At 41.3% G+C, this 23,608-nt stretch overlaps 1 protein-coding gene and 1 long non-coding RNA gene across 15 annotated transcripts in view; one reads left to right on the top strand and one right to left on the bottom strand.

Moving 5' to 3' along the window:
- Positions 1-23,608, bottom strand: part of ARVCF (ARVCF delta catenin family member) — a 276,400-nt gene that overhangs the window by 148,582 nt on the left and 104,210 nt on the right. For 8 of the 14 annotated variants that reach the window (XR_014573475.1, XR_014573476.1, XR_014573477.1 and 5 more), the window contains exon 2: positions 20,717-20,961. The exons of 2 other annotated variants lie outside the window; for them this stretch is intronic. Coding sequence is in view for 8 of the 12 variants with exons in the window: in XM_083803463.1 (XP_083659589.1) it covers positions 20,717-20,932 (216 nt within the window). In the remaining 4 variants the exon portion in view is untranslated. Of the gene's footprint in view, positions 1-6,119; positions 7,407-20,716; positions 20,962-23,608 lie in introns of those variants that run through there. 4 more of the 14 variants (XR_014573478.1, XM_083803472.1, XM_083803465.1 and 1 more) reach the window with 4 other exon arrangements.
- LOC310883367 overlaps positions 20,742-23,608 on the top strand; it is a 37,902-nt gene continuing 35,035 nt past the window's right edge. Inside the window, exon 1 of the long non-coding RNA XR_014573494.1 lies at positions 20,742-20,852. This is a non-coding gene — a long non-coding RNA (uncharacterized lncRNA). The remainder of the gene's footprint in view (positions 20,853-23,608) is intronic.

Genomic DNA, 23,608 nt, shown 5'->3' with positions numbered 1-23,608 from the left:
TGGTTTATTTCTTTGTTAAATGCATTGCAAAACAAACCAGCTAAGGTCCACATGCTGCTATGCCTGGAAGCCAAAAGGGCTTTTATTCCCTGAACACTGAATTCCCCTGAGAATCATTTCAAAGAGAAATGCAAATAGCTTCAGATGCAAAACTTGCTCAAATAATTTGAAAGAGTTTACAATTCAAACAGCAGAATAATCCTGATCGACCATGGAACTGTTTACATCTCAGGGCTCTACCATCCACAAACAAATTGTGCTGCATATCTTATCAGCTCCTTAATAAATGGCGAGTTTGTAAGTTGAAAAGTCTTCTGAATGTTCAGGATGATTCTGATCACTGTTACACTGCATACATCCAGATTAATACTACTTAAATATATATTGCTGCAGCCACAACTCCCCAAGCAAACACGTTATCTACAATACAAAATTAAGCCCTCACATTCTGGTTTCATTTCAGGCTTCCAGGAACATCTTTCTCTGAACATTACAATAGTTTGGCTGTGAAAGTTTTACTAAAAATAAGAGTTCAGAGCTGTGCCAGGAGATTTAGCTTGCAGAGGCAGAAATTCCCAAGCTCAAACATTCTCCACATTTACTTAGAACAGTTTTCACTTTATTTTTTGAATGCCAAAGAGAAGAGTTGTGATGTGAAGGATAGATGCGTGGGATTAGCCAAAAGGGAAAACTCAGGCATTTCAATTTCCTGCTGTAAGCAGGTGTGGGCTTGACTCATCAAAGAGGCAGCGAACACCACTGGAAGTAATGAATTTTCACATTACTGCAGTATACAGGGAGCACCGAGTCCATGGAAACACCACCCCTTAGTAAGGCAGAAGAGATCTTGCTTGCACATTTGTATAGATAAAAAATTACGATTCCCCGGAGAAAGCAAAACTTTAGGCTCTATGTGCTCACCAAGCCTCTCTCGGGTACTGTTACATTGGTTCACTGTTTAGGCATGCAGACAAGTGAATGAAAGAAAAACAAAGCTGGGTAGCAACCTAATGAAATACATGAGGCACAAAGGACGCTGTGAAATTTAAAACTATCGAAGTTTGAGTCTCAGTTTTCCTTTGATCAGTCATTTGTAATACTCTTTCTAATCTCGAGATTTAACTCAGGGACTCCATTCACTCTTGGACCCTTTTTCTTGCTATTTATTCCGTGGTTGGGACGCAGGGTAGAATCATCATTTCCCCTCATCCTTAAAAGGCAAAACAAAAAACAGGCAGACCTACAAGCAAAATTCTATGTTCCATTTTTCACTAGAAATAAAACCTTTCAACATAAACTAAACATCACCTCTTACTATCCTAACCTTATTACTACTACAGCTACTCCAATGCTAATTTCCTTCTCTTACGTTCTGTAGCATAAACAACTCTGTGCATTGCTATGACAAATACTGAAGCCTAATATAAAATAACGAGGAAGACTCCTGTTAATAAAAATACCTTGGAAAGAAGAGTTAAAAAGAAGCAAGTTCCCATAAAAATTACTTAAACCATCCACTATCAACCCTTACATGCAACCTTAACTTCTGCCACTTTCCACCAAGTCACCATTGGACACTGCTGAGCTTTGCTGGGCAACAGCAGTCACACAGAGGACGCCTCTGGAACAACAGCAATTTTCAAGACCATGAAGAACAAGCTGTTTTTAACACTCCCCTCTGTCCTTGGGAAAATCTGACCAAAGCAAACATATGCAGAACTCCCAGGCCAAGTCACATGAGATATGAAACAACATCAAGATAATATTTAATCAGAAGGAGTAGTTACATGAGATCCGATGTGCATGCTTTTGCCCTTTTCTTTCCCCCTCCCTACCTACTTAATACTCTGCCCCCCGGTGATTAAAGACAATTCTTCTTTTCCTAAAGTGTGTATGGCTCACTTCAGATTTAAAGCTGGACCAGTTCACTGGTCTTACCCACAGAACAGCCCTGAAAACATCTGTGTTCACAGGACTGAGGGCAACCTGCTGTGTAACTTGGGAAGCCAGCAGCAGCAAAGGCCAGGGCCTTCGTTACCCAGTGAAGGTAAAACTCCCGTCCCCCCAGCCATACCCACAAATGTTTCAGGCAAGGAGAAGAACAACTGGCAGAGTTTGTGAAATTTTAGTTTCCTTAGTAAAATCCACATTATCTCAACAATTTTGCTTCCGACTCTCAGAGAAGTGTCCCGGGGGTAGGAGAAGGGCGGAGCACTTCCCTGAATTAGCACAGGCTATTCAGAAGATCTGCAGTAGGAAGATGTGGTAAGAGAAGTATGTTATAATACGCACACTACATCTTTATGGCTTACTTCATACAAAACAGGAGTTTTTAAGAAGTTTCCCTGCATACAGCTGCACAATTTTGCTATAACAGAAGAAACTACCTTAGAATAACGGAGGAACAGATGCAGCAGTGGACAGACACATGGAGAACACACTAGATTACATTTTCAGAAAAACGCCGTATTTAACATCCAACTACAGAGACACCTTATACATGTCACAACTGTATTCATTCAGTGGCCCTGACTCCACTCCCACTGAAGCCAGTATTAAAACCCCAGGTGGCAGAACCGAACCCCTCAGATTGTGTTTGAGAACAGCCTTGTTAGAAATGCCCAGCCCATCCAGTTTCAAATGTGACATTTAACTCCATGCATTTTCTTTCCCATTTCATCTACAATAATGGATATTTCTAAGTTATGAAAGACATTCAGTGTACATGCCTTAAAAAAAAAAAAACACTTGTATTTTTAGCAACTGCAGGGCTACTTAAGCAAAAAAATGCAGACCTCCCAATGCTGCCCGTGTACCAGCTCACCTCACGGCCTTTGGGACAGGTGGCTTAGGAACCACAATCACTGGAATGCTGTGCCTGGAACACCTGTTGCTGTTACGAAGCTGCATTCACACGGACAGATACACAAATTGGACATTATGAACCTTTGTGTCCCAATAGCTCCAAAAGCACACAACAGCACTTTTATAAGAAAACAGCTCATGTCACAGCACATTCAGAACAAGAGCACCTCGGTACTCCCAGCCCACGCTGTGTTGTGCTGCAGTCACGGGAAAGGACCTGGCTGGACAAACGCCTGTGTTACGAGGCAAAGGCACATCTGTGCACCTAAGCCCCCAACCATCCTGCCAGCAAGTGCCTGAGGAGTTGCAACACCCGCTCTCCGGCAGGGAATGCCTGCCTCCGCCGCAGGGCTGGCAGAAAGGAGTGTGTGCCTCCGCTCAGTTGCTCCAGCACATCATTCAGTGTCTCTGTAACTAAGTCATGGCAACACGTTCCCCCTGCCCAGCTCTGCTACACAACTGCTGGCACAGGCTTTACTTCGGGGACTGGGGAGGAGTCAGCATCAGCCTGCTGCAATCCTGCACTCCCAGGTACCAGAACACAGCAGAGCTGTTTCAGGCCTACGCTCACACTGGGCAGCCCATTCTATGTGAGTCCACGTGTGAATCCATACAGCATCCATGCTGAGCAGTAAGCTCCCTTCTCACTTGGTTTTTCCAGTACGATTTGCCCAGCTGTTTGGAAAGTGATGATGCCTTAACATGCTGCACCTCTAAGAACGTTTCTTCCAGAAGATTTCCATCGCTGGTACAGGCTCCATCAGGTATGTCACTAATGCATTATCCAATTTTTCACCCTGCCAGATCTACGATTTCGTACTTGCTCACATCAGTATCATCCTCTAGCACAATGCTTCAGGGACAAGGTGCTGAGGAGGGGCAGCATGGTGCCTGAGTTAGTAATGCTCACAAAGCATATTCTCTGAAGCGGAAATAACACAGAACTTTTTTTGGCAAAAATCACTAAGAGACTCCTTCCCTCTTCACAACTTCAGGGCCCTGAGGCAAGCCAGTATTTAAAGTTTCAGATCCAGATCAAAGCTGTATGACATATAGTGGACCAAAATATCTTTAACAGTCCCAGACTTCGACATCCTTCCAAGTTTCATGAACTCTGTTGTTACATTCAGGCCACTGAAGAATTCATACTGCAGATACTAAGGACAAACTTCAGCAGTCTTCATCCTTGGTCAGCTCATCAGTAGAAGAGGAAAGAGCCATGGGATAACATCAAGAAGGAGACACCAACCTTTACTCTCTTGGCCACAACAGTATTTTTTCAGCACACATTTCTTCTACCAGTCTTCTGAGACAGAAAGCTGCCCTTGTGGCCCAGAACTTTAGGAAGTATAACTATTCTCAGGAGAAGTCAAAAGGATAGTTAGAAGTTACTCTTGGTTCTTTTTAAATATGCTTCAATAGTCGTCTTTTCTCAGATTTTAATGCAAGGAGTCTGTGAAGGCGTTGGGTCTTCTGTTAACGTGGCAGAAATCCCTTTAGTATCTCTTCAGTTTTTGTCTATATTGGCTGTGTAGATTTGTCATTCACCTCAGTCATTTATCCATTTGGCTTAGTTTTACTTAATTGTGATCATTAAAGTTAAAAGGTTGCTTTCTAAAGGCTCTGTAACTGCACAATAAATTCCTCTGACAACACAGTTTAAAACTATTGCCTTTCATTACGCAAAGCCTTCTCTAATATACTACTGCAGCTTCAACCTGATAAGTTGAAGAATACTGCAGAAAAACCTCAGAATGAATCCAGAACCTATCTTCCATCAGAAAAGACAAAATAACACATCTCTGTTTGATCTTCTCCTATGACAAGCAGCAGGAAGATTAAAACCATGAGATTTTTTCTTGTTTTGTTTTGATATGGCAGAGAAATTTACAAATTAACTGAAATGCATGACCTAAAGTGATTAACGGTAATCTTCCACTCACTCAAGCTTTTCCTCCTATCCAAATAGAAAAGCCAGAAGACAAGAACACAGCTCTACTGCACATGCCAAATGCATTAGACTTTTTTTTTTTAAATACAGTTAGCATTCTGCTCCTTGCCTCATTTCTTCTTCTTTTATTGAGGGAAAAAAATAGTCCAAGAACCCTGCTGATTATTTATGTATGCAAAATCAACAAGCCTTTGCATGCAATTTGACAGGTACAGTAACTTCAGGCCAGGCAGTATGACCAGGCCCACACACCCCGATAAAATCCCTTCCTCCCTAAGAAGCCCACAGGTAGCACAACGTACAAACAGGCACCCAAACCACCCCAGAGCTCGGTAACCTCGAGCAGCAGGGCATTAGCTACAGGGACCAGCTACAGACAAAGAAATGACCACACAGGGGCCCAGCTGAAAGGGCTACTTTCCCCTCCAGAGAAACCAATATCCTATTTGCATTGAGAAATGGCTCAGCCTTCTGTTACTGAGATGGACAAGTTGCACACACCACGATTAAAGCAAACAAGCACCTCTCACAACTGCAGCGTGCTGAACTTACACAAATCCATGGATGCACTATCAGTGCATTTTACTTTCTTCTCCCAAAACACACAGTTTTCAATTAAAAATGTGGAGAAGAGAAAGGACGTTTAAGAAAAACTATAGCACCTCACCCAAGTTTGAGGAGCAGCTGTACCCTGCTGCCACTGCATTTACAGGGTTTCCCAATGATTACAAGGTAGGTGAAGGGGGTTAACAAGGTAAGCACCTCTAAATTACTGGAACCTACGTGATCTCTATTTATTTATATGTAGCCTGCAACAGCTTCACTCTGCAATGCCCAATGACGCTCCAAGGTAAAGAATAATATTTGAAATCTTTTCCCACAGTACTCTCAGTCCATTATGGTTAATGAGGTGACAGCAAAGAGAGCTTTTTGTTGAAGATAACATTTTGAGTCAGAAACTGAAGTTATTTCCCTCCTATGTTCAACAAGAAAATCAAAGAGAAAGCACCGGCGTGCTCTATGGGAAAGGCAAACACTTAGCAAAAGCACAACAGCAAAGCTCTGTTTTTAAAAAAGCACTATTTCTAGCTATGCCCTGTCAAAGAGCTCTGCAGATATATTGAGCAGGACGAGAAGGTCAAAGAAAACAATAGCTTGCTTTTTTTGCGTTTCATCAGTTCGCCCAACAGAGACAAAAGCAGAATCACTCCGGAACGCTCCGGCAGAAAAAGCAGCCCAGGTTCCCTCCTAGCTCCCAGCTCCAAACTGAAGAGCCCCAGGAGCCCGTGCCCTCCCCGCTCACCTGTTGGAGCTCCGCCGGCATCGAGGCGAGGGGCCGGCTCCCCAGCCCGGCACTGCTCGCCTCCCGCCGACCCCCTGCGGACCCAGCCTCCTGCTCCGGAGCCTCCTTCCCTTCCTGCGCGGAGCTCCCTCCTGCGAGCCGAGCGGCAGCCTCCGGGGGACGGAGCCGAGGCGGGGCGCGGAGCCCGGGGCAGAAGAAGAGACGAACGGAGCGGAGCCCCCCGGCTCTCCCGGCGGGGCCGCGGCCCCTCACACGGCGCTCCCCAGGGGCGGGACCGGCGGGCAGCCGGGGCTCGGCCACGCCCGGGGGGAGCGGGCAGAGCTCGGCGGGTCCGGCGCGAGGGGGGGCTCGGCGGCCCGAGGAAGGCTCGGAGGCGCCTCAGGGGAGCGGAGCGGCCTCGGTCCGTGCCCGCTGCCGCCGGGCGGGCGAGGAGGGCGGCGGCGGTCCCCGGAGCTTGCCCGCCCCTGCCGGGGGCTCCGTCCTGCCGCGTTCTGCAGACAAAAGAGGGAAAATGTCACCCGGCCGGGCCGGGGAGCTGCCGGGGCTGAGGCGGGAGGCCCCTCACGTGGCGCCTGCCGCCTGGGGAAGGCACGGGGAGGGCGAACGGGAGGGCGCAAGGAAGGAAAGCCGGCGGCTTGTTTACTTTTGGCACTTCGCTCAGAGATTGATGCCATCCCTGCTGCACCAGCAGCGCAAAAGGACGGGCTGCAGGCACAGCCTCCTCCCTTTCAGATCTTACTCAGAAACGGTGAGGTTACAGCTCAAAGTCCTACTGCCTCGTTGTGTTTTTTTTTAAATCGTTCACCTGCCTTCAAACCTGTCCCAGATCCACTAAAAGATGGTCTTGGTAAATTATTCGTTAGCGAACTGAAGGGCACCCTGCACCCACCCTGTTCTGCACCAGCCCCCTGGGCTTCTCCGCACAGTGCCCCCAGCTCTCCTGGCCCCCACTGGTAGGAGCTGGTGGCCAGCTGTGGCCCTGGGCAAGGAAAAGAGGCTCCCTGCATCCCAGCTGGAGGCCGTGAGCCTTCTTTCTGCTTCTGCTGAGAAAGTGCAGAAGGGGGAGGTGTTGGTAAGTATAGGACAGCAAGTTGGGCAGGAAAGAGACTGAGGTAAGTGGGTGTAAAGCAGCCCTAACCAAACCTGCAGGTTTTTTCTCGCTCTAAGCCTTGCCCCACATCAGGGAGCAGCTGCCCAGCCCTGACAGACCAGCACTGCTCGCCATGACCAGGCAGTGGCTACCTCCCCTCTCCTTCATGCTACGTGCCAGCAGCAAACCCAAGCAAGGAATAAATCCAAGCCTCTAACAGCTGGTGGCTGAACAGTGGTAATTAGGGACTGAAAGCTACTGGAATCAAATTAGAGACTGTCTCTGGAAAGCAGGGATGGTCAGAGACAGTGAGACCAGCCAAAAATAAAAAAGGAAGGTAGATCACAATCAAATTTTCTATAATTTTCATAATAGGCACCTTTGCACAAAAGGGTCTTGGCATCCAGCTTCAGGTTCCCTGGAAATTCTAAAACACACTCCTCAGGTCAATGCAATTACTATGTCATTAATATCAATCCTACAGAAAAAAAAAATACATGAAAATGGGGGCATTCAAGACAGGCAGGAATGTGTCAGACCTTTTTAACCCTAATTTCAGCTTTCCTACCACTGCCAATGGCAGAGTTCCAGCTGAATGTTAGAGCTAGGGCTCTGTAGTTTAGGGACAGAGGAAAGGGCAGAACTGTGTTACCCAACTCTGATCCTAATTTGTTTAAAAATAAATGTTGTAAAGGTTGACGAAACCTACAAGGTTTAGCTGAATAAAGTATTTGCTCCAGTGGAGGGAAAAAACATGCTCTGAGTCTATCTAAAGTGGAATAATTTAGAGGCAACTGGTAGCGGCCCTTAATGAAATACTTAAAAGTCAAAGCAAAGCGAAAGGAATGCATTTTGTATGAGGCTGCTATACTTGTCCAGCACTCTCCCCCCCTTCTCCTTGCCCAGCTTTTCTTCAGTTAACTAACTAACATAGCTCAACTTTTGTTGAGGCCATGCTGGCATAGAAAAGTACCATTCAATTTAGGCATGCACATGGACATGTGCCAGACCTTTATACGCTGTCAAAGAAAAAAACATTATAAAGTCTATATCCATAGGGCACTGAAGTAGCTACTCTTGAATGCAAAATGATGAAACTGAAAACCTTCCTGGATGGACTTGCCAATTCTTACTCACATAAGAAGTCTCTCACATTGTAAACCCACAGGTGTTTTTGCAAGCCATGCAAGATTAGCATTGTTGAATTTTAGGGTCCCACCTTCTGGACTCAGGTTGTTATTTAAAATGATCATTTTCCTCTCAAAAATATAATAGATGCTTGTAGGACTTCTGGCTATAAAGTAAGTTTTGAAAATGTTTAGACTCAAAGATTTTTTTTCCCTATAAAAAAAAAAGGCACATTTCACGTTCCCTTATTTCTTAGCCACTTGCAATATTTTAGAGCTCATATGATTCTGAATGCTAGGGTTTGGCAATGCTGAAGTAAAAGAACTAATTATCTAAATAAGAGTTATGGATTAGATCCCTAAGGTTATACTGAACTTCTAAATTCTGGCAACAAACACTCTATCCATTAGTATCAGACTGCTGACTACATCCTAAACTCTTTTTTTTTTCCCCACCACCATTTTTTTTAGCTGAACTTTGATTTCATAATTTGTCACATTTTTCCCAGCTGCAACAGTAGGGTGAAAACCATCTTTTTGCTCTCTGAAAAATTAACAATTGATAAGTAGGAAGGAATTTAATTCTCTGGCTGAGACACTATACCAGTCCATCTTCCAAGTTCTCTTTTTTATTTTCTTCCATTACCCTTAAAAATTTTCCATCAGTAGTGCTGCACTATAGATTGATCTGCTCTCAGAGGCAGTAAAAACGAAATGGTTTACAGCTCTGCCTGGAAACATAACATATGGCTTCAGTGATATGTAACTTCCATAAAGCCAACAGAGCAAGAAGTCACAAGATGAATCAAGAGTCCCAGATAACCATATAGGCAAAGGCCCAATGATCACCCAATGCAATTCTCACTATTAGCCAGCCTATATTCATATAGGTACCTTCCATGCCAAGGGTATTTTTATTGTTCTATGAATTTCATGTAGCAAATGAACAAGGTAATCAGAGTGCTAAAGAACAGTACATCACGATGTGTCACTGTGCCTGCCATACTGTAATGGTTTTAATAGGGGCAGATGAAAACAGAAAATTAGATCCCCAACATAAATTTTGAAATCTTCCTCTGTTACCATTTCCATCATTTTTAAACATTTTAAAAATTACATTAACCTTTTCGGTGCATCCGTACTTGGTCCAAAATTGTTGCATTACCCTAGTAGGATACTGCAAGGTTAGAAACAGAGATCAAGCCAGATAGCCTTAATCAGGGAGTAGGTTGTGTATAAATGGAGGGGTTTATGTCATTCTTATTTAAGAACTTAGTATTAAAGAGGAGGTCTAGAGGATCACAGAGCTGAAGACCAGTATGACAAAGAGGAAGCAGCCACACACTGTAGAGGGAGACAGAAGGCACTTCAGTAAGTTCAGAGGATTTCATTTGTATACAAACAGCTTCCATCGTGCTACATCTAATATCAGTCAACTCCATTTCATCCAAGTTGTCATATGACAGGATGAGAACAAGGACAGTCTGATGACAGCACTGCTTACATTAGAAATAAAGGACAAAGGAAGCTACGTGTCACTGCATATAGGGCGCAGCTGAATGAATGACCTATGTTTCTTCCCAGCAGCTTCACTTAGATAAGAATCAACCACATTTTACAAGCTTAAAACTAGAAAAAAAATCACTTCCTATTTTAAGAAAAAAAAATTAAGATATCATTACATTTATAACAGAATGACAATGGCAAGGAAAACAAATCAAATTTAAGGCTGGTACTGTGGCCATAATTTCATAATGTAGTTACTGGAAAGGAATACCAAGACATGTATGAAAGACAGATTCAGGATTAACTATTTTTCACTCCTTACTTTTTGTTGCTGTTGTTGTTTTCCCCCTTCCCACCCACCCCCCTTCTACCCCTGGATTTTCTAGATGATTTGTGCCATATTTCAAGCTGAACATTACCATTATTTGCTCAGAAAATATAAGATCAACTTATGGCATTCTCTCATTCAGAGGGGAAAAGGTGCTTTGTCGTTACTGGATTGATAGATGTCTGTACAGTCAACCCTTTTTCTGATACTTTTTGACTTAATTATGATCTTCCTCAAACCAAAACCTGAAGATGTTTTTTGTTGTTGTTGTTTTTGTTTTCATTTTTTTCTGAAGAGAGATTTAAGGTCTCTTTGTATTTGAAATTTTATTCCAAAGGAAGCTTCTTGTATTTGAAATATATATAAAATAAGACTGCAAGAAGAAAGAAGAGCTAATTGAGATGGGTTAGAAACAAGGAGAGTATAATTCTTTTCAATCTTTCATGACAGAATTCTAAAAATACCACCCTGCCAGCAGCTGAAGATACATTTTAGCTTAAGTCCCTAAACTGAACTCACACAGTAACCTACAGCACTCCCAGTCATAGCTATGGTTAAAAAATATCCTTTTCAGATAGTAATTTGGTAGCTTAAAAAGGGAAGCAGCTTTTATACATATATATATGTATATATAAAGCATAAATTCTAACATTCACTTAAATCGAGGCTATAATTATAGCTGGCACTCAGCCTCGGGCAGCCTGTGGCCATCTTTGGCCATTCTGTTCTCAGTCACACCGACGACTTCAGTGAATTACTCCACAGTTGTGACAAAGCGAACAAGAGCGTAATTTGAACCATTAACAGGATGGGCCTAAACTAGCAAAAGGCTCAGTAATTTATCAATGTCATCATAATCCAGCATTCATTCTCGTACTCTTTCAGCGTTAGTTCACCGAGTTTATAGATACCGCAGACAGCAGAAACGGAATTGTAGAAAATTTGGGGTTTTTAAAGCCTCGTCAGGTCCCAAGCTCAAGGGGATCAGGGGAAGAAGAAATTACCAGTTCACTTGCAAGTTGCTTTTAAAGTTTCTCCAAAACATTCTTGCTGCTACATGTGGATCAGGAAGGGTAGCGGCTTATGAAGACTGGCTGACTACAGTGCGATGTCTTGTAGGGATAAAGGTCTGCCTTGCTCATACATGCAGGATCAAGGCCTGTGTTAGTAACAAAATCTTTTCATAAAATTGAGAGAGTGCAAAAAGGTTCTGTGAGGACTTAAAACCTTTTTTTCCTTAGTTGAACTAGTACAGTAGTATGCTTGGGAACTGAAACATTGAAGAAATAAAAATCTTAAAAAGCCAGTACAATTAATCATGTTCTGCTGTCTGAGCTGAGAAATAAACCAGCAGCAGAACATGAAAAATAAATCGCAACTTTAGAAGGCAAGATGCTTTTCATGTTAATTAGCAAGAAGCCAATGTGTTAAATGTGACTAGAAAGTTGTTTTTCTAAAAAATCCTGTCAAGCCTGATATTACTCTTTAATGTTTTAATGTTTACATTTGAATGTTCCTGCCTTTTAAAGACATATTTAATAATTACTTGAAGTTATACTGGCTGAGCTTGCAACAGAGACATTGTGCAAAGAACAACTCAGATGCCCCTTTACCTACAAAGGTGCACAAGGCAAGCCGAACTTATTTTTAATGTGTTTCTCTTGTATGTACTTCTACAAGAAAACAGTTCGGTTGGTAGAGCAATGGAAAATTAAGGAAAATTATTATGAAACTGTGAATTTGTCATTCAAATTAAATGACTTTGCTTTAAACCTTGCAAAATTCCAGGCCCAAAAGGTTAATAGGTGTGGAAAATTATTCTCACTTTCACACATCTTGGCAAACAAAGAAAATCTTTGCCTTTCAGTTGCTTCCAAAACCTCATTCAATAAAAATTCACACAAAACAAAAGAAGGTGAGGCTTTCCAAGTCAAATGAAACTGCAAAAATATTTCTGAGATGATTAGGGAAAATGTGGTCATTGCTTTGCACTATTGTAATCATTAGCATAAGGCAGTTGCTCTCCTTCTGACAGACATTAGATGGCACTTTGGAATTTCGCAGTTCCCATACAAAGTTGCAGAGCACGCACTTCAGAGCGGAAGTGTGAGACGTGAAGGTGGGTTACTGTTGATTATAGAGAGAAAAATGAGATATTTTGCAAAGGCATGTATCTTTAAGCTAACATAAATTTTCAACCACACATATAAAACTATAAAATAACATGTAATTGAATTTTGAAAAAAATAATTCTGTTGGAAAGAATAAAATAATTCCTTCCTTACCAGACAGACGACGAGTTTCTCAGTTGCTTGGTTCCCTGTTTTAATTTTTAAATGATTCCTTTGGGATCTACTTTTTAAATTAGCTTTGCAGACAAAGTTTTAAACAAACACTTCTCAGATAATGCATCAGCTTTTGAGTGAATTCTGCTCCATGCCAACTGATCTGAGTCTCTAACTCTAATAAGTGGGGTTTAAGTGTTCCCTTACCAAATCCTTTCGGGAAGGAACATCACAGGTTCTGATGGATTTGGTCAAATCTTCTTAGCTGTAGCTGAAATTTATGCTAATATTCCCATTCACTTTTATATCCATGTTTTTGCCATCTAAGGCTTTACACATGAAGACTGAAGAGCAATCATAAGGGAGAAGCTATAACAAGAAAAAGAAGAACCAGGAATCATAAATTCTCACAGAAATACTACTTGATTACATCTTTCTGAGGCTTCCAACTGATCTACACCACGATGAAGGCTGCACAACCCCTTTTCTTTTGTAGCCTTGTCCCATCACATTCCTCCTGCAATACTGGAAGCAGGTTCTATGATTTCTCTTGGAATTTGGCTAATCCCAGCAAAAAGGCAAACAGCAGGAGTTTCCTGAGCTCACAGGAGTGCAATAAGTCATAATGTCACTTTGGAAGCTCTGCCTTTCGAACACCTGCACTAATTCCAAGAGAGCTAGTGCTCTGGCTGAATTCCTGGAAGATGCAGGCTGGCTTAGCAACATTGTCGTAAGCAAGCAGCAGTACTTCGCCTCTGAGAAGCAGCATCTGATGCTCCCGGTTTCCACTGTTGCTGAGCTATCAGCAAAAGATCCTGACTCACTGTAAACCTGGATCTGCTGCTTTCACATAGATGGGACAACATCCATACAAAAAAAAGGAGGCAAAAGCTCTGACCTCCAAGCTAAACTCGATGATATTGTTCCCAACACAGCAGAAGCCGGCTTGGGACCATGCCTCATGCATGGCAAGAACCATGCTCCCCTGAAAGGCAGCTGAGTAAAGGCTTGTGGTTCCTAACTGTGCTGGGATTCACAGGTACAGCAATTCCCCCCCTCCACTCACACTGAATTCTGACCCAAGAACTCAAAGACTCATTCTCCCATGGGAATCATATTCCCAAGTCCCCACCCCCTGCATCCTCTGAATAGCTGCACATACGCAGAACCTGAAACCTGACCCTGGTCATTCCTAGAAGTTCAGTAAGACTACTCATACGTACTGCATTTACAGGATCAGGCTAACGGCATAGCTAGTGCATGCATAACTGCACAGTGATATGCAGGCCGAAAGAAATCAGGAGCTGAATTACGGAGCTAGAGGAGCAAAAAGACAGGGCACCAGCAGCTGGCTGGAGAACAATCGTGGCACATCTCTGACACCAAGGTCTGTCCCATCCATACCACACCCCCAAATCAGAACTTAGATTTCAATGGTCTCAGCTGGATTTATAAAAGAAATAGGACTATCTGTAGAAAGTCTTTCACATTTGCGATCTGCTCAGTACCAGCACAAGTAGAATGTGCGCAGGTTAACTACTGATGAATTTTTTCCAGGTATTTGGCATCATATTGGGAAATAGCACTGCAGCACCAGGGAGCTGTCATGAACCTACAGCATTGTTGTCTGTACCTGACCTTAACTGTAAGGCAAGCAATGCATGTCATCTTCCATGCTGTCAGTCCCTTAATATGAGCACAAATACGTTATATAACCAAGGAAAAATTGCTCTACAGCCAAGAGGCACTACAAAACAAGTAATTAAATAGAAGTTTATACTGTAAGCAAAGATGAAACTGCACTCTGTATAAGCTAGAGAGGGGAAAAAAAGAAAAGTGAGGACTTATTGGAGCTCAGAACCCATTTTTCTTTCTTCTCTGCATATATTCCAACATATGTACAATACTAATGCATGCATGTTCTTACTGTCAAAGCACTGAAAATGGTCTATATGTTCTAACAGTCCACATTATGTCAGTGTGGAGCAAAGAATCTCAAACAAATCTAATAAAATACAGACAGAAGAATTATTGTTGCCCAAACTGTAACTTAGAATGGTTAACTTGACAGTATTTTCTTAGAAATGCAACTTGAGCTAATCTTGTATTTTCTTTCATTCTCACCATGTGTTCTACTGTGCTTTAGAGTTCACCTTTTACTGGAAACTGACCCTCAATTCACAAACTGTCATTTTTGGCAGAAGTCACAGGTACCTCAGATTAACATACAGATTGAAGAACACTGGTGCTTGGTTATGGCTAAGAAATAACTCTCTAAAAATAATAAAATAAAAAAATAAATAAAGGAAAATGTGTTTGACAGTTTTTAAAGAGATGTTATTTTTCTGGAAAGTAAGTTGAAATATAAAGGATTCAAATCTTAACTATGAAAATATTCTGCAGCTTTGTTCCTTAACTTGATTTTCCTTGAACAGCTATAATCACATTTGCAAAGTGAAGAAAACACAAATTTGGTATTGTTATTAACTTGGTGAAATATTGGCATTTCAAGATGTCCTTCTGGGATATTATTTATTGGGAGGATGTCTGTGGGTTTTTCTTCTCACAAGGGTGTTAACAGAAAAAAAAAAACATTACGTAATTTCTTTCAAGTTTCCTCATTCCCACTCCCCCTGTCTGCCTTCCTTTCAGCTCTGTTTTGTTAATACCTTGGCTATACACAAAGTTACACATCTGCACCAAAACTATGCATCAATTCATGAAGAATCATGGTCATATATATACCCACGCTGGAGAAACATATGGAAAAGCTCTTATCAGTGATAGAGTTAGGACACTAATTAAATAAGATAGATAATTTTTAGCCTGTGTTTATTACCATACCTCAAAATGAATATATAATCAACGCAGCAATAAAAGAGACTGATTCAAAATCCTCAACACTTGAATTATTTAAATTGTTTTCTCCTGGTCTGTATTTAAACAATATTTTATTGTGTGTTTCCTTAGTTCAGAAAGAACAGCTTTTGCTTTGTTCTAACTTCACCACTTGGAGGATACCCATCTCTAAAGGGAACAAGGTTTTTCACGGTATATCTGGCTTTACCAGGCATCATACTGATTACATTATTTCAGTTTAAAGAACAGCAGCAAGACCAAACAAAACCAACAAAAAAACACACAACCAAATTTGTCCTGAAAAGGTGAAGTTAGTACCAAACAACTGCAGAGCAGCCTTTGGTGAATCATGAATAAGCTTTTATAAATGTCATACCCACAAGCCCTATTTTGGAGAAATCTGTCTCAGTCACATCTAAGGGACCAAATAACTGTGCACAGTATTCCAAAGTACAAACAAGCTCAGATCTGCGTCCAACACCATATTCATGCCCTATTAACTATGGCAATTGCACAGTCACACCCAGAGCTGGCTGGCTTTACAAGTGACAAGCTTGTATAATAATGTACATTACTAGGCCTAATAGCTAGAGAAATATGAGATATTAAGCTATACTCACCAGTATCACATCATGCTGATTCAGCTTGGTCTGCTTATTAGACGTTTCAGCCCATACAACACACACACACACACACAACCACTAAGAATCTCAGCAAGCCTGATTCTTATGCAGTGTGAAAAAGCACATCAGATTGACAGGATGAAACCTTCGAAGCTGCTGGCCTGAGTCAGAAATTTGTCAGTGAAGCTGCGTGGATTGAAGTTTGAAGTCAAAACATGATCCAAAGTTTGTATTTCACTTTTGGAAACAACATAAGCTCCTTAGCCACTCCTCTTAGGGAAAGAAAATGGTCACTGATTTAAAATTTCTTAAACTGATTTAACTTGGAGTTACTGTCCGCGGTCTCTTGACACATGCTGTTGACTGACAGACCCTCTAGAATGCATATCACAAAACCTACAGCCATCATTCAGCCACTATTAACTCCTCAGCAGTCTTTGCCACTTCTGGGGCACCACTGTAACGCAGCTTTCTTCCTGTGGGCTGTACTGGTGAGTGTAGGAGTTATTCCATCAAGTACAGCAGAGTTCTATGAAACTTGCAACAGGACTATCAGCTTAACAACAGTAAGTTTAAAAAAATATATAATCTAAAAAAAAAAAAATGTACACCAAGGTGAAATTATGCTGACACTTTTTTGTTTTAATAACTGGCTTTGTAATAAACATGTTAAAATCTATATTATACTAATACATGCACACAGAGAACCTCCATTTTGGGTTTAAACTATTCAAGTACCTACTAAGACAAATATACCCTGTCATCTTAAAAAAAAAAATACACAAAAAAACCAACAAAGAATGGGAAGTAACAGTCAAATGATTACATTTTTAAATTATCGGACAATTTTTGTCAGTGCAAAGACTTGTCAGATGAACTTATATTAGTTCTTACAGGCATAAGGGTCAGTTTGAAAAGACTCTGCACCAGATTGCAAGGGTCTGTAACACCCACAGTTTTCGTACCTACAAGAAGAGGAATAACTACTTTTTTTTTTCTTTTTTAAACAGTGATTGGGAACACCTCTCAAATCCCTATACGTCACTTCAAGATCACTGAAAGCACAATTTTATTGTATTTCTTGGCAAAACAGGTTTATTGGATGCCGTACTTTATTTTGGTTATGAAACATTAACAGGAATGGAAATTGTCAATGTGTACCAATGGGGAAACAGTCTTTGAATGCCAACATTTTTGTTCAGCTCCCCAGCTGACCAGATTTGACAGAGCTTCTCTACAACGCATGGAGCCATGCCAGTTTAAACCAGCTCAGGATATAGCCTTGTGTTTAATAAGTGTCATGTGTCTGATGTTTTAATAAAAGAAAAGACAATATTCTTTATTACTAAAAAGTTATGCTTGGAATGGCTATCCAGTGATAATATCGCAGCTTTGAGCATTCAGCCTCCTATAGTACATACCCTACCCATGCACTTTCATATCTTCTCCCTGCCCAACTTTAGTTCCCACTGTGAAGAGCAGCAGAAGGCTGATTTGGAAAGAAGTGAAACAGAACCAGGCAGATTAAACTAAATCCCTCACACATGAAGAGTATTAAGATTTATCAAGCTCGTAAAAACATCATCAACCAGAGACTTTAATATGTAGAAGACACATGATAGGTGCTACTCACCGGTGACTTAAAAGCTTATTGGCCTTTGCATGCACTGGTAAGCTGATAAAAAGGCAAAGTCTATCTGTGCTGCCAAGACTCCCACTGCTTGGGATACTATAACAACAAAAATATATTTATTTATTTTACATTGGTTTAGTGCAAAGTTTAGGGAAGCAAATGCAAAGACACATTAACAGACAGCTCTGCTCTTTTTTAGTATAGCCAGGTTTTCTATTTCAGAAACTAAGAGTGATGGCCAGCCACGTGGCTCCCAGCACTTGAAGCCAGAGTGGGGAACAAAATCAAGAATGTAACTAAAGAATAGAAGGATTTTTAGAAGATTTTTATTAATCTGATAAAAGCTCTCAGGTTAAAAGATCATTACATATTACATTTTCGGACTAGTGGAAAGGTTTTTAGTAAGCAACTAATGACCTGTTGTCCAATGGGTTCTTAGCCTGGAAAAGCACTTCATCTGCCCACTTCTAAATCTGCAGTAAGGTAGATTTCCCTAGAAAGCACAGGGCTGGGGTCCACATTTCCAGTTTTGGCTTTAGATCAGTGTTCCTACTACGATGTGCATCTGCCAGAAGTTTAAGAGTTAAAGCACCCTAATTAATGTCACTAGGTATACACACAGCAATACAGGATAATTGAAGCAATGCTTAAAGTCCATGTAAGGTACACAGGACAGATTTACCCAGTTGTTCAACAGCATTAACAAAATGCAGCATTTTGCTGCTATTAACCAGAAACAATTACAGGTTAAAGCTAGCTGTGACATAGCAGTAGCTAATTACGGCCTGTTGCAGGCTGGGGAGATGGGTACAAAACATCTGCACAGTCTGAAGGTTTGGCAGGCACTCCTTCTGCAAAGGGCTACGAAAACACAAATACTTCAGCTGCTCTATCACTAAAAGATTCTCGCTGATATTAATGGGAGACATTTCAGCAACATTTAGCACCTCTAATTGTGATGACAGTATCTCCCAGAAATCCATCCTCTGGAGGAAAAAATCCTATTAAGGAACAATCCCTGCTATTTCTAATTAATATCTGAACAAACCACTTATGATTTGTTTAGATTGTCCAACAGCGAATTTATCCCGCTAAAACAACAAGATGCTTTTCAGAAAAATCCTTCACACCTTCTTAATTTACAATTAAAAAAATAAATAAATCTATGCACAAGTCTTTTGGCAATTACAGAACATCCCTGACCTTATTTGCAGATTTGACATTTCTTGTGACAGGCCAAAAGACATTACGTTGTACACAATCCCAGCAAACAACATGGAAAACTGATGTCCATTTGCACAGATCATTAAAGATTATTCAGCACCCTCATAAGATGGAGTTAATTCTCAATTCTAGCCCAAATTCTAAACAGAATAACTAGATTATGTATAATTACCCTCACCACTTCCAAATGGAAAAGCTCCTACTGGAGTGATTTTGTAATATCGCTTACAACATAAGGGTGAATAGGGTGATAGGCAGAGATTAGTCAGTCTCTACCAAAACACAGCTTCAGAGAGAGCTGTATTTGACTAGTGCACGAGCAATCCCTGCAGGGAGCAGAGCATACAGTACCTTTTGCTCTCTGTACTCTTGACAACGAAGTTCAATATATAATAGTAAAAATATAATCACTATATATCCTGCGTAAGACTGAAGGTACAGGTTTCTTCCTTCATTTAAATACTAATTAATTTTACTAAATCAGGAAGGAATTTGGCCCTCAGTACATTTTACAAAAATTCCCTTAAATAACCTTACTTTAATTCTTAACTGCATATTTAGCTAATCAACCATTTTGTGTCTTATACAAGCTACTCTAAAAACCTCAACAATGTTCATGTACTAAAACCTTCTCTCATCGCCACCACCTCACCCTGCTCCAGAGTGACAAGGAGCCGAGCATACACAGATTCAGTTTGGTGTCACCTCCAGGGGCTGTTTTTCCACAAGAGTCACGTAGACGCTGGTAACTTAAACTCTTTTTATTAAGTTTTCTAGGAAGTGGTTAGACCTTAAGCCATAACTGCAGAAAACCCATGCTTCATCAGTTTTGTGGATAAGGAATTTCATTCTGAAGCTATTAATCAGGCACTTTGCACAAAGTCATTCAGAAAAGTGAAGGTGAGCTTGTCCTTTTCTATAAAAAAAATCTGTAAGTACATCTTGCCCCTCCCCAGCCCAGCTGCTACTCAAGAGGAGATAATGACCTACAGCTCCTACCAGCTACTGTCATACTTTTAGGCTAACCAGTGCAGGCTGCTCCTTTCACATGAAGTCCCACATTCAAGCATCTACACGTACGGAAGCATGGCAGCTATTAATAGAAAAGCTATGCTAACTTAATATAACACCAAGTCCGCCTGAATGCAGCTCAATGCAGGTATCATTGTAAAGCAGTCTAGGATGACTGGGAAACAACTTTCGGAATCCCCATAGCCTGGAGTCTCTCTCTGAACTGAACAGTGTTTTCTGAGGAAACAGACCTTCGCAAATGGTTCTATTGCTTCTGCACGACTTACCTTGCATGTCAGAGGAATTTGCTAGTTAAAGTAATTTAGAGATATAAGTAGTTTATCATTGCAGTTAAAGAACACAAATCAGGCAAAACAGTATCTGGAAATCTAAAGCTACCACGAAGCTTAAGTCTGCATCATTAAAATAAAAACCGTCATTTCAACAAATATGGAAAACAAATTATGAAGTCCTCCCTGCACAAACAATGAGACTTTGCAGGAGGGCAATCCCTGCTTTTAATGCTGTTCCCCCTGTTCAACGCCCAAGCGTTTCTAATGGAAATTTTGTTTGCTGTAGAGATTACGATTCAGTATTGTTTTGCAATCACCAGAACATCACCATACACACAGACTGAAAGGGGGCAGTGAAGATTTCTGTTGACGGTTTAATACTCAAGGATGCATACATTTACACAAATATCCCATGAGCTAAGAAGTAAAGCAACATCTAAGCCATGGCTCTGAAATCTGAGCTATGAAACTAATCAATGAAACGCACCGTCACCGGGGTATCAGAAGACAACCTACAGAATGAAATGCGGATAACAAACACGATGCACCTGACTTTCAGGAATGGGAAATTCTGGATTAGGTGAACTCTAGCAACAGGTAAAATGAGCAGGCTGTTACCTGCAGGACAAGCTGCTGCCAGGCGGTTGCCAGTGGCTGACCATTGCCAATGTTGCAAATGCTCATTCGGTCTGCTGGCTGATTGGCACGCTCAAGTTGCAAGGAGACATTGCGCCGCTCTTCCTCAAGTGCCCGGGTAAGCCGCTCGAAACGAGCTTCTTGCTCCTTAACAGATGCTAAAATGCTGGCAGCAGACCTGATATCATAGTCATCCATGATTGTTTTCAAATGCTCCTGCCTGTTAACTGACATGGGCAAATGGAAAGGGTTAGGTAAAGGGGTGGGGAGGGCACAGGTCAGAGGTTAAGAATAAAAATGCACATTGTTAGTCACCCTACTAGAATAGCGTTCAATCTAAGAAGCAAATTCCAATGCTCTTTGAAAAGACTTCCTTTCTTTTCAATGATTTGATTTTAAATTAGAAGTAATTAATCTAACGCTTCCCTGTTCAAAAAGGAGAGAAATACATGCCCACCTTGGATAGAATTTATATTCAATTCCTTTGATCTTTTTGCTAAAATTGCTTGACAGAGGTTTTCATCCCTCTTGCAGAGCTAATTTCACTGTGCAAATAGTAATGTACTTAAAAGAATTATATTAAAAAAATAAGACTTAGGAGGGGTGACAAACACAACCTTTCTTGCTACAGGCACTTGCAATTTTTCACTTTATCAGCATAAATGAGAAGTCTAGCATTTTTTAAAGACAAACTTCACAAGAAAACAATTGCATCCATGGCTTCCAAGTGAACAGAAGTCCCCCAGATTTAGCAGATAGTAGCTGAAAATAGTTTTAATTTTGAAATTACAGGAGTACACTGTAATATGGAAAATATTTTTAAATACAGACAGTGCAATTGCAGTTGAAATGTGCTGGATGGTTTCAGCATGGTAGCCAATGAAGCCAATGAAGCAGTCCGTCATGCAGCTGTTTGCTAATAATGTAAATGAAAAAGCCCAAATCAAGCATCTTCAATGGAAAACACACAGGACTGATTGTCTCTCAGTGCAGGGCAAAAAAAATCAGAAAATAAATAGTTGGGATACATCTCCCTCATTTCTTCTCTAGTAGGGTTACGGAGAATTTCATTTAAAACCCTATTTCCCTCTGTATGGTGTGTGCAGCAAAACTCCTCATTGGTTCCACAGATCTATCATTTGAACATCAGTTAAAATGTTTTCATATGAGTATAAAGTCAGCAACGTAATATAAGCTTAAATACTGGCTTCAACAGAATCCTTTCACTAAAGCTAAACAAATGACTAGTTTGCTACCGTGTACTAGTAAACTACTTAAGGCACCTCTGAGCTGAGTGCACAGAGGCCAGATTTTCTTCAGCTGCTGTAATTCAAGAAAAGTTCATACTCTGTGCTAAGAGTTATACTGTCTAGAAATTGTCCCTTCATGTGCAAATCAGGAGCAATACTTCCTGCTGCCACAGAGATTCTTTGTTTTCCCCATCTATTAAGACGGATTTCCATGACCACTGGTGATATTAAACCCTAGTTTCCAGAAGCTTTGCATTTTGTCATTTGGTGCATGCTCTGAATTGATTCATTTTCCATGACTGGAACATTATTTACCAGGTCTTTCTCCTGTGCTGATTCTTTGGTAGCTAATGCTAATGTGGTCACATGCTGTGGTGTTCCCAAAAGAGAGGTGTTAGCTGATATTAAGTTGTATATTTTCAGTTTGATGGAAACTCAGAAGTAACCCTGATGTCTCCATTCTTTGTCATATTTGGTCAAAATCATCCAAGAGGCCCAAAAGACGCTGAAGAAGCAGTACCAGACCCCAAAACAATGATATATACTTTGATTTCATAGGAAATAACCTGCCATAAGCTCTGCAGCTCAATGTTAACTCCTAAACAGTTGCTTTTGAAAGGAATCAGGATGGTAAGAAATCAAGTTGCAAGGACTACTATGTATTAATTTCACAGTGTTTATTTACCACCATGATTTAGCCTTTCATGCTTTCATACCGGTAAGCAAGTGTTATACAATCTAAAGACTTTTCTTATTTAAGCTTTGACTAAATTCCTATTGAGAATCTGAAAGGGAACCAAAAACCACCAAAGGATTTTCCAGATGCCACATCCTAGTCAAACATAGACCAAGCTGTCAACTTCAGAGATCTTCCATTGAGAATCTTATTTTGCAATGCTAGTTTATCAACAGACCACAAAACCATCACTGTGTTATGGTTTCTGCAAAGGAGATTCACCACCATCTAGAAGGACAGCGTAACTCAAGAAGTGCATGCAATGCAGGACGGTACTGCATGACTCACCTGCTACATCTCAGCATGATTTAGCCCTGGCACAGCTACGCATAAACACAGCCAGGCTTTCTGGACCTAAGCTGGCTCACGTGCAGCCTACTTGCGTGTTTCTGCTTTTGTGCTTCCCTGCTTTGCACATATGGAGACAGCTCTGTTTGTCGTCCTTCCTCTCTGGAGTGCAGACATGCTCCCAGGATCCTTCAAGGGAGACTGAAGGAAGGGGGACTGCACAGCCCCAGGCATGAGCCGTGTTTTGGGAAAAACACATGTGGGGGTTGGGGTGGGGGACATTTCTAAACACATATTCCAAAAGACAGCTACCTGACTACTAATTATCATGGCCTTCATGCTACAGCAGAGGAACAGCCTGACTGCCACATAAACCCAATCCCACCTTAGATGAAGGGAAGCTCCAGGCCCAAGGAGAATCAATCAGAAGGGGCCAGGGATTAATTAATGGAGAGATGCTCCTGAGAAGCGTTGCAGAGCAGGAACTCAGGTTTCCTCAGTCTCTCTCTGCAGGGGCCCACCTTTCTCAGCCAACTATCCATGGAGACCTCAGAGGCCAAACTAGCTTGGCTAACTAAGTTAGGTGACAGAATTAGAGGG

This window comes from Anser anser, assembly GCF_964211835.1.
Source record: "Anser anser genome assembly, chromosome: 18".
NCBI classification, from domain to species: Eukaryota; Metazoa; Chordata; class Aves; order Anseriformes; family Anatidae; genus Anser; species Anser anser.
The sequence above is the reverse complement of the archived record's forward strand: the minus strand, read 5'-3'. Positions and strand labels throughout refer to the sequence as shown.